Source organism: Molothrus aeneus, chromosome 3 (genome assembly GCF_037042795.1).
Source record: "Molothrus aeneus isolate 106 chromosome 3, BPBGC_Maene_1.0, whole genome shotgun sequence".
Lineage (NCBI taxonomy): Eukaryota > Metazoa > Chordata > Aves > Passeriformes > Icteridae > Molothrus > Molothrus aeneus.
Genome location: NC_089648.1, coordinates 20,133,229 through 20,145,347, shown reverse-complemented (window position 1 = coordinate 20,145,347; position 12,119 = coordinate 20,133,229). Strand labels below are relative to the sequence as shown.

General features: G+C 39.2%; 1 protein-coding gene across 1 annotated transcript in view; it reads right to left on the bottom strand.

The window, feature by feature from the left end:
* PTPN14 (protein tyrosine phosphatase non-receptor type 14) overlaps nucleotides 1-12,119 on the bottom strand; it is a 65,230-nt gene that overhangs the window by 30,059 nt on the left and 23,052 nt on the right. The window contains exons 3-4 of the mRNA XM_066547842.1: nucleotides 4,966-5,063; nucleotides 2,748-2,815 (exon numbers count right to left, since the gene is read on the bottom strand). Of these exons, the coding sequence (XP_066403939.1) occupies nucleotides 2,748-2,815; nucleotides 4,966-5,063 (166 nt within the window). The remainder of the gene's footprint in view (nucleotides 1-2,747; nucleotides 2,816-4,965; nucleotides 5,064-12,119) is intronic.

Sequence of the window (12,119 nt, the reverse complement as noted above, 5' to 3'; positions counted from 1 at the left end):
CATTGAAAATTCAAAGCATGGGATGCTGAAAATATGTGAGAAGAACACAAAACTCTGATTTTTTTTTTTTTTTACCTTCTTTTGAGAGGGTAAAGAGATACTGTTAAAAATGGGGTGAGGTCTTTATTATTCCAAAACAGAGAACAGAATACAGAGTGCAGACCTCTTCCTGGATAAGTACTGAACAAATCCTTAAAAAATTTGGAAATCTACAAAATAATATATACCTTTTAAAAACAATATAATACACAGACCATGGAAAAATGGAAAATGAATTCATGAGTATTTTTTGAAAATAAAAAAAAAAAATGGAAAATTGAGTATTTTTTTGTCCTGCAACATACAGGTACTCCCTTCTTCACGTTAAAGGGATTGAGTTTTGCTACTTCTTCCAAGATGCATTAAAACCTACTTTATGCTTGCAACACATTCTGAGCAGAAATTCTTATACTCTCCAAATTTAATAACATGCGGTAGAAACAATTCTGAAATAATTGGGAGCAAGTTAATAAAGGAAGTCTACTCATAAATTCAAGGCCAAAAAAAAGGAAGCTGAAAAACTTTCTTGCAAAACCTCAAAGTTCTTACTTTTATTGAAGAAAGCCTTAAGGCTGCATGTAATGTACTTAAATACACTGCTTCTTGCTCAATGGGGCCCTCCCCTCTGATATTTGCTTCTGCCACAAAAAAATGTGAAAGTGGTAGTGTGCTAATGAAAAATGGCATGGTACATGCCTATGCACAGCCACACACCTGTGGGGTGTACTGTGTACATAACTTTGTTCTTTTCACTGCTGAAGAAATGCCATTTGACACATATTGTAGCCTCACAAGATCAAACAGCACGAACGCAGCTGCCCCTCCCTCATCCACAAGCTCACTTCACTAATGAATTTATAGCAATGTTCTCAGTGGAGGCTTTTTCTATGCCCCAAATTCACTCAAATCCCCCAGCTTGCTTAGGGACTCGTTTGTATCTGCAGCACTTAGCCACTGTTACTGAACTTGCAGTGAAAGATTTACTTTTAGGTTATCCATCCTCCCCAGGAGAGCAAAGAAAAGTAGTTAAAGAAATGTCTAGAGAAACAGTTGATTTAAGAGTCGACTTCTGAAGGTGTAGGAAGCAGACACTCTGCTGATCTTCTTAAATTTAGGAATAGTTGCGTGGATGAAAGGCAAAATACCACAAAGCGATGGTAAGCATGCAAAGCAGGAGAGCTGACCACACCACTATGGAGGCAGCTGACACAAAAATAGAGGGTCTGAGATGGGCTCAAAGAGTAAATTGCTGAACCACAGAGAAATTAACCACCTGAAAGCTTATCTACAGACCTAAAACCTCCCCTAATTTTTTTCTGAACAGAAAAATAGTACCAGTATATCCCTGGCAGTGCTCAAGACCAGGCTGGTTGGGGCATTGAGCTGCCTGGTCTAGTGGGAGGCGTCCCTCCTCACAGCAGGGGGCTTGAAACTCTTTGAAATACCATAATTTCAGCCATCTTCTTTGCCATTTAGGCTATCATACATAACTTCATAAGCCATCAACTGTACACAAGATCATCAATTACTTATCAATAGATAAGATGGCTAACCAAAGAAATTCTGCTCCATAGAAAAGATAACAGAAGTTTATTAGTGAAAGGTTAATACTGAAGCCACATTTTACATGTATATTCTACATAAAGCATATTCAGATCTCTGTGCATTCCCATCTTCCTTCTGCTTTTTTCAGATTGTATTGAACTATCTAGTGGCTCAAATTCGCACTTTCACTTCAAGACACCAGGCAGATGTCACCTTTTTAGACTTAAGATGAACTGTCCACTGCAGTTCCTGTGCAAAGAGCATGGGTAAGTAGGATGAAATGCTTCTCAAGCCTTCAAATTACAGTGAGATGAATCATTCTCCCTCTACTGCTCCACTAATTGCAGAGGGAAACCAGATGCCTTAACTTCCAGGCAGCTACATTCAGGGCATGGGAACCCCACCCTGCTTCCAGATATTTTTTCCAGTTGGAAAGAATTCCATAATCTTTTATATTTATGAAGATTACACTAAATACTCACACAGATGGACTTGTTCATCTAAGACAAAGCCAGCCTTAGCTTCAACAGGCATTTGTTTTGGTTTATTTCTTCTCTAATTCATCCTCCCAGAGAATCTCAATGTCACAGACTGCAAGTGCTTGGCATTTGTCACCAAATTTCCAAGACCATTAGTGATCTAAGCTCCTTCCCTAAACATTCAAGTTATTTGCTAGTTTCCAAATGCAAACTGAATTTACAGCGAATGTCCCTGGAGAACATTTTGAGAAGACCTGATTCAGGCTTCACTTGAGTGCAACAGTCAGCTGATGTAAATCCACACTCTCTTCAGGAGTGGCTGCATGGCTTGTCCTGTGACACAACATTTACTACAGCAGCAGCCCTTACATCCCCCTGATGTGCCATGTTGCTAATATCACAGTACTGCTATTATACACCTTCTAAAACAGCTGCAAATCCTTTTTTTATTCAAAGATGCCCATTTCTTTTGTAGGCACCAGTTCCTAGTGAAGGCTCAACAGCAAGTGAAAATGGGCTGACATTCCACAGCATAGAATAATTCAACCGCAATCAAGTTTCGGGGAGAAAATTTTGCTTTCACTAGTCCAGTGCTGGTGCTTTTACTCTGTTATCAACAAAGCCATCTCTGAGTCATGGAGAAATTATTCAAAAGACCACAAAAGAGAGGGATAAGGAACTCACCATAGGAAACAAAACATATTCTCGGAGGAAGTCATGAGATTCAAACTGATTATAGTCTCCAAAATCCGCTGGAAAAAAAAAAATCAACACAATTACTCATTTTGGCACTTTCCACACATGCCAAGACCATACTCAACCTTTGCACAGATGCTTAGTTTCAAGTGGGCAAGTTCTCTCTGAAGCCACAGCCCAGCACAAAGACTTTAGCTTGTACTTTAGCTTTTAACATGGAGGTCTGAAAATAACAGTGTTATTACCAGAGATCAAGTGACAGCCAACAAGTAATTTCTTTCTTTGATCCCTAATATAATGACTATTTGCAATGCTTAACCATCAGGAGTGCAAGAGCTTGTTTTTCTGTAGCCTTCTTAAAATCATACCCCCATTAAAAAAACGCTGGGATTGCTCAGCCTCCTTAAAAATTGTGCACACTTTTGCTTCTCCACCATTTCCAATCCTGACCAGACAAAAAATAGAAAATTTAACCTAACTCTGCTACAATTCTATACAGTTGAACAAAACCTTAATTTACAACCTAGAAAGGTTAAAAACCTATAAAGGTTTAGGTTTAACCTAAAAAGGTTAAAGGTCAGTTTTATTAAAAATTGTCAATAGCCAGCATAGGGGAAGGTTTATCCTTCTGCAGCCAACCTAGCAGTGCAGGCACTGTGTTGGTTTAACTGACTGGCCCACATCTTTCTACTCACTTCTCTGCTTCTTCTACATCTCTCCAAAAGATACTCATCTCCATGCTCACATTCCCTCATCTGTCAGGCTGAGGATTCTTGCCCAAATGTCCGTGAGACCGTGGAGTTTTGGAAATGCTTACTAAAGGCTAAACTACATTTTAAAACCCCAAACAATGCCTATATTTATCTATCTGTTAAATATACAACAGCTTATATCAAAAGAGTATCTTGCCATGAGGTTTTTATTTTATACTAATTGAACAGGATCAAACGCCATCTACAAGATTCTCATATTATAGGAGTTGGAAATCCCCACCATAAATCATTTTATCTAAACATTCTTTCAAAGCTACTAGACAATTTCACATATTGCAGGATGCCAAAAATGCAGTTTCATTTTGTTTCTACCTCAGAGTTATGTTTTAACATAAACAGAAAGAAATCAAAATGGGCATGAAACAGAGTCTGTAAGTTTAAAAGAAATAAGTATTTCAAATACCTTTGGTTGCATCACATGCAAAGGACAAAGGAAGTAATACAAGGTCAGGAACAGTAGGATTGACTCAATCTCAAAATTGGGAAAAAGCTCCAAAAACATATTCAGTATCTATTCAGACCTTACTTACACACTGGAAAAATCTTCATTTACCTAAATTAAAAGATTTATTATGGAATCTTATACACATATTTCCCTTTATTAGACAAACATTTCAAGATTTGACAAGAAATATTTTCCCTTCAATTTTTAGCAAAGATTTAAGATACAAACACAGTGTTTCTACTGCTCTAAAAAAAGACCATAAAAGCATTTCTCTCCATTGAACCTTTAATTGTCAAGAATCAGATCCTTGTGTTTGCTATTATGTATATACTTCCCGCTTCCCACTCATCAGAGAGCATGTAGAGAACATCACTGCTGAAACTCTGCCTCAAGTTCTCATAGTCAGCTGTGGATAGACTGGAACATACTTTATCCAAATACAGGGCTTCTTCCTCTGCACATACACATTTTATGATCCTACTTTTATTGATGTCCTTAGGAGTCTCAGAATAAAAGTCATATTGTAAGAAGTAGTTTATTATTAACTTATAACTCACATAACAATTATGGTCATGTGTTCTTTCATACTTCATATAGCACTATACAGCAAAATGAGATTTTAATTAAAGGCAAAATTAAAGCTGCTGACATGTTTTTTGATGTAATTTGCATTTGAAACCAGAGAACGTGAAGCAAATTCATTACTGCAAAGTACTCCGTGGTCAGGGCTGGAAGAACTGGTGTTTTGTTGAGATCTGCTTGCATGAATTTTAGAAATAGGAAAGTTAAGCACTGTGATGTCGTCCCTCGTTCCCACCCTGAGGCTGTGAGTGTTTCATCCACAGCAGTCCACCCATGCACTTTGGAAACAATTGGAAACCCAGCTGCTGTGAGCAGGAGTCATGCAGGGCCTCAGTGCCCAGTCAAGATGAAGGACAAACCACAAGAGCCATTCCTGGACAGAGGCTATGGGGTCACATCATCCTACCTTGAACTGCCAGACCAGCCAGTCGAATCCCCTGCTCAAATGAGGATATCAATCGCCCATCAAGAACATCCTTTTTCACCTGTAGGTAATACTGATATCTACAAAAAAAAAAAAAAAAAGGAGCACAAATTATAGTATCTATATGCTTGCACATTTCTTATAGGGAAAAAAAAGACTGTGGAAAGGAAGGAAAAAATCACTCCAAACAGGTTGGGCTGTTGAACAGCAGGCCTGTACCCAGCTTCAGAAGCTCCTCATTACCATAACAAACCAATATGATCCCTACCTTTGCAATGCTTCCAGATGGATGAAAGGGAAAATAAAAGGCTCTAGTTTGGGTTCCCCAGATCACATAGAAGAGGGACATCTGTGAAGATTACCTCTTTTGTAAATTTTATAGAGACCATGCAATCTCCAATGCAAAAAGGGGCTTTTCCATGTTTCTTCTCTTGTTTTTGATCCATTTTCACCATTTTGATTGAAGAAATAGAATTTTAGCTATACACTTTGTCTGCTGATTTACCTTAAACTATGGCCCATAAAAAAGGTTTTCTAATTGGCATTATTCATATGCAAGGATGACTAAGACACACAAACCAAGCAAACACAGCTTCTAGCACAGTCCATGTGTGTGCTCAGCCTCATGCTTCCAACCTCTGGGTACACCTGGGTGATCCAAATCAAGAACCTCAAAACCCAACAAATGGGCTTTTCAGGCTGTGAGCAGACACAGCAGCACAGAGGTTACTGCACCCTAGAGCTGCATGCCTGCTCTCCCTCTGAAACTGAAAGTGGAGGCCATCCACTTAAAATGCCATGGATTTAGGAAATAATTGCTTGAGATAAACTGGGATAGAAAGAATTGGTACACAAGCACACAGCCAATCCCAGAGACTGCAAGCTCTGCAAGGCATACAGTGAAGAGCAGTCAAAGTCTGTGGGCAGCAAACTCCTAACTGTGCTCAGCTACAACCACATCCAACCTTTCCTCCGAACCTCTCCCCAGAGAAGCTGTTCTGGCCTTGCTTTGGAGTGTAAGTGACCTTCCCAGCCCCAGCAGAAGGGAGAACCACTGGAACATCACCCACAGAACATGAACTGTGCTGCCTTTAACTATGCTTGCAAGTGTTACTGTTTGTGTTGAGGTATAAGAAAAATATAATCTCATTTAAAATGCTCAAATTTGGCTTTCACACAGCCCAATAAAGATTAAAACTGATGGGGCTTTTGAAATTTGATTGAGAGAGGCAGGCTGAAAAGCATGCAGCTTCTCAGCCTGGGCCCTGTGCCTCAGCCCCAGGTTTCACACTTGCTCGGTCCAAGAGACAAATCAGCTTCTTTCCACTCCTTTGCAGTGACCAAATCCTAACTCTGAAAACATGCATGCTTTCATAGAAGCTTGACATAAGCTGCTTTATCAACTATGCAGGTGAGCAAATGTTGGATGAATTTGGTCCTTAACACTTGTAATCCCAAAAGCAGCTATTTGGGTCCATGCTACAAATACACACGAGTTATGTATTCTAGTCTAACAAGGAGAGTAAAATCTGGATCTGCCATAAAAATAAGGCTATTGTTAAAACAGAGTGGTAAGAGGCTACATGAGTCTCAAACCAATGTCAAATCTTATAGTGACATCCCAGCAGTACAGAAGTCAAGAATGTCACCAGCTGTAGAGGAACCATGATATCAACCACAGTGTCCACACAACTACAGACAAATCACAGGAAGGATTACTTAGGTAAGCATCAATGAAATACAGTGCCAATGCAGTTACTGTAGTATCAAATATTATGACTTAGGTTTTCAAAGAAACATTGTTGTGGGGTTTGAATTGCCATTTGACTTGCCATAGGAATGTGATGAAAGCAAGGAGGAAACATTGCTTAGTGTCTGCCTTGGACAATGAGGAATTCTCAAGAGCTGTCTTCACAAATTTCCCCCAACACTGATGTTAGAAATGTTAGGGAAAATAAAGAGCACACACACTGCTACACATACACACTCACACTCTGAGTTTCACACTCACTCACACAGTTACACATTCACAGACAGCTGACAGCACCCACAATCTGAGAAAGATGTCTATTTACAGGTGTTTCACTTGATCATCAGGAAGGGGTCACATTTAAAAATCTTATTAGGAATATTCTATAACATTATGGAATCATAGAATGGGTTGGAATGGACCTTAAATATCATCTAGTGAGTTTAGGATTTATCATATATTGTAGATCAGCATGCAGTAAGAGTTTAAGGGACGTACACGATTAGTGCTCTGACATTAACTGGTGTATCTGTCAGGAAAAAATCTCATGGAGAAAGTTGCCACTTCTCACAGGCAAACTCACTGAAATGCAATCACTTACTGTGGTTCTGGCACCTGTTTCAGCGGAATTGCCAAGATAATCTGAAGAAGATTAAGGCAGAAACCTGTGGTTGGTACCTGCTTCCCCTTTAACCGTAGACTGATAATGACAAGTGACATCCACCTAAAGAGTCCCTTGACATGTCTTTTCATGGTGTCCAAATAAAGCATGAACTGGGACATCTGTCCCCAGGCATGGACTGGGATGGCTAATTCCAGTGTCAAGGCAGAGGAGGAGGATACCCTGGAGGAAGCTCCACTAGAAGGCTCTAATAACTCCACCAGCCACAGATTCATGGCTAGCCATGCTGCAAAACTGTGGTCAGGCTCCCTGCCCAGCCAACAGAGAGGAGCAACTGGCCCAAGTTCTGTCAGGGATTTGATACTCCTCCATCTGAAATTGAATTAAATGCTGTTATTATACCACTATGCTAACTGAGACTGCTCTTTGTTCGCTTGGATTGCAAAAGTAGATCTATAATTTGAGGGAAATCGAACATTTTAAAAATGTTTCAGCTATAGATTCACTGAGGAAAGTCGTTCCAGAACAGCAGATAAAAACATGCATTTCAGAAGCCTTCTATTAGGTGGTTTAGTTGGGAAAGCCTATGAAAAGAGAACAAAAAGAGAAGTTTGCAATCTGCACCCCCAAATAATAAAAGACGAAAACATCAAAGTTAAGATTTATGACGGTTTAATCACAAAGCCATTCTGGCATACCAGAGGAGTGCAGGGCAGCAGACACCACCATAGCTGAGTCAGCCTAGAGCTGAAATCTCTCAGCTTCATTGCTCTCTTTGGGTTAAACTTTACTAGCAGAGCCATTGTGTATTTAATATAATAAAGGCGACTGCAGTTTGCCAGCCTGTAGCTAATTCCAAGGGGAATGGGAGTGGACAACAAGTCTGAACAAAGCCATCATTAAAAGGATATCATTTCCCACAACTCTATTTAGCCAACACACAAAACATTGGAAGTATATTTGCATGTATGGCATCAAAAAGCACATTTTTACAGAGTAAAGAAGCTGCAACTGGATGACTGTGAGACAAAATCTCAACTCCAGAATCTGCATTTTGGCAATCCATACCATTAAAGGAAAAAAAGCCCACCAAAACCCAATAGGTATTAGTGAGCAGGAGATAAGGGTACTATTTTAAAATTTAATTGCAATACCCAGATTCAAACTCTGCTACAGCGGCATAAATGTAGGCAAACTCCATTTGCTCAAACAATTCTGCATGTACCTCCCCCAGGACCAGGGTTCACATTTGCTCTCCTGTCACTTCAAAAAAGAATGTGGGTGTTTGTATAATGTCACTGAAGTCATTGCACCCTTCCATCACCACTGTTTACATGATGTAAAATCCCTGTTGCTATTTGATACACACAGAAAATAACTGAATTTCACTGATTTCTATTCTCCTCAACAACCAACATTTCATATATCACAAGCCACACAGAACCTGGCCTGACCAACACAAGAAGTGAGGTTTTTGTAGAGAAATTAAAGGATGATTTACAAAAGTAAGAATATGGGTTAAGTTTGCAGAGTAATTGCACTGCATCTTCAGGATTTTCTTACTAGTGACTTCCACAAAGAACCACAAGGCAAATACTTCCTTACCTTAATCATTACTCAATATTATCAGATCCACTAGCCTTAGTAAGCAGCTTCAAACTCTACTAGGAAATGTAAAGAAACAGAACAAAAAATTCTTTTTGTCCCAGGGATTTACAATCTAAATGCATATTTTATACAAAAAGGTGACAGTATTGCGTTAAAAAGGTTTAATACGGTTTGAATACTGCAATGTAACCTGTCTGGATTTTTGTTATTTTCAACAAGTTTTACTTTCCTTCTCTGTACATCAGGGAGGGTTTGCACCTCCAATGCAGCAGGAAACACTTAAAATGTTTTTTGTTTTTTTTTTTTAAATCAGTTTGTTTTATTTGGAAATTTTGAGCCAGTATAAATACATCACAGTTTCAATACCAATAAATATTTACCTTGAGTGCATCTGAAAATACACAAAGCACTATAAAACATGTATTAGTTACCCAAGAGGTACAACTCTTTTACAATCGTTTCTAATGATGCTATTACTGGCATGACTAACTTTTTTATAACTCATTAGGTACCATTTTGGCACCAAGCCTATCTATTGGATAACTACATAGCTATGTAATTTAACTTGTCTGGAGGAAAAGAGAACTGCTCTACCATTTCATACCTCCAAAAGAAGAAACCTTTAAGACTCAATGGAGAAACAGATTGGTCCACCAGTGGTTTAGCTCAAGAACTTCAGCTCTTCTCCAACTTCAAAAAAAATTGCAATTAGAGTACAATACAACCTTCTAAAATTAGGAACACAATAAAAGTCTCATTGAGTCACAACAGTCCAAGTCAGCTCATTTGAGATTATCTTAGTATGGTAATATATTTCTGAGGAGGGACGCTGCAATGTACACTTATGCAATAATGTGCCTACAGGGGAAGCGGTTTCTCCAGAACAGAAGTCTTTTATCATTTACTAAAATTATTTTAAGCACCAGCTTTGATATGGATGTGTCTGTTGTTCACCTGACACCTAAAACTTGCCATGATTTTGGCTTTTATACTATTTAGCAACAGGATTCCATAGATAACTATATGCCACATTTGAAATAGAAGCCCATTTTTTTATTTTGAGGATATATTTTCTCAGCCTTTGAGGAAGAAGAGTGAATGACTTGGCTATTCAGGGCAACAAAAGGAACTCCCTAATAATGACCAAGAAGTGATTTCTATTTATTTATTACATATTTAAGAGAATTGTATTACTACTTAACTCTTACTGGTAGCTTTTTTGAGAAAAACATGCTTTAATGTATTAATGATCATTAGCCTAATTTCATAGAATATCTGAGGTTGGTGAAGCTACTCATGTAAACTTGGGCAGGAATCCAAGGCAGATTTGGGACATCTAAGGTTTTGTTCCCAAGTCTCAATCCAGAGTACTACTTACTGGATGCAGCTTATTTCATGTGGATCATTCTGCAACAAATCTGACTTGCAAACTTGGACTGGATTTTATATGGTAAGGAAGGCAGACAGGCAGACAAGACTGGTCTTTTCAAATGCAACATCAGTATATTGGCAAAGATGGTGCTATGATTTCTGAGCCTGAGCATGCTGTAACACATTTTGGAGGCAAGGATTCAATCAGCACATCTTAATCTAAAGACACTTTAAAAAGAGAGATACATAGATCCATGATGTCATTTTCAGTAACATAGAGCTAATGCCTCGTCTTTGCCACTTTAAAAACTTAGATGGTGTTGATAAACACCATCTCTAGTTCACTCCTTTGGAATTTCATCAACTTCTCCCAGCAAAAGCCTGGTGTTTCACAGTTCTAGACAACAGCCATTTACCTGGGATTTGTGTTAGAATATAAAAAGCAATGACAGTGTTTCCACTAATAGAAGGGTAATATTTTTGGAAGGGTATTGTTGAGAATGAGTCTACCACACCCTGTCACAGACCTTCAGGAAGATCAGCAGGCTTGCCAGATAAAGAGAGCAAAGGAGACGAAAGAGCTTTTGTCCCAAATGCAGGAGGAAATTCCTTCAGAAGCTCAAACTGTCAATGCCAACAGTAAAAACAGAGTCATAACATCTTGCAGGGTAAGAGCTCTTTGATCATAGCAACCTTAGAGGGTAGGTCAAGGCTAGCTTCAGGTAACTGAGAAATGACTCTTCAAAAGCAGCATCCAACTGCCTACATCCTGGCTTCCTCCAGCAGCTGGATGGAAAACATGACTGACACTAAAACCAAAAAAATACATGGAAAGATTTGTGTCATTCCCCTTCCTAATGAAACAGAACAATGCTGGGATAGCATCATATTCACACATTTAAATGAAAAAAAGGAGAACAGATCAAAACACAGTTCCTATCACCTACTTCCAGATCACTCAATTTCCCTCTTTAAAAGCAACACATTATAATTGAAGGGGAAAAGAGGGGATTTAGCTACAACAGACTAACTTCACAGTGATGGTCACTTTCCATTTATTATGATGTGCAGGTTGTGAGATAAGGACAAATGATGCAGAGCCTGGATGCCTGGCTTGATGGTGAGCTGCACTGAGGCACACAGTGAAAAGCCAGCTACCACAGCTGACCAGTGAGGCTCCTACCAAAGGCCAGTGCCTTCCAAAGGTTGAGGGCCAGCTCCACAGTCAGCTCCTGGCTAAGGATACTAGAACAGGAAAACCTTTGCACAGCTGAAGACAGCATGATGAGAATTGTGCATTGCTTAGCTGTTGTTTACCACCTCCATTTCAACAGCTGACTACTGAAAGGTTGTTAATTGGCTTGCATTCCCCAAAAGACAATTAAAATTCCAAGTCTTCACCTCCTCCAGCTCTTTACACAGCTGGCACATGATTTCAGAAGTAAATGCAAAGTATTTTAAGAGCAATGCAGTTTTTATTTTGGCATGAATTAGTCAATAACGCCAAATTTCTGCAGAAAAATAGAGAGCTTAAAGAAAAGTATGTTTATATTACAAATGGACATTGACTGTTTAGGAAAGTAACACAGGACAGGTAACACAGTGTAACCTGTCCCATATAAGCAGTACATCCTTCCAGTGTAGCCTGATAGCAAACTGCTGTGGCTCTCTGCTGCCCAGAGTTCAAGGGACAGCCAGCAAAGCCCTCAGCAAGGAGCCAGGGCACAACAGCCTCACACTGCCTTCTCACTGGCAGCAAGAGAGGGAGTGCACACAGGGAAGAAG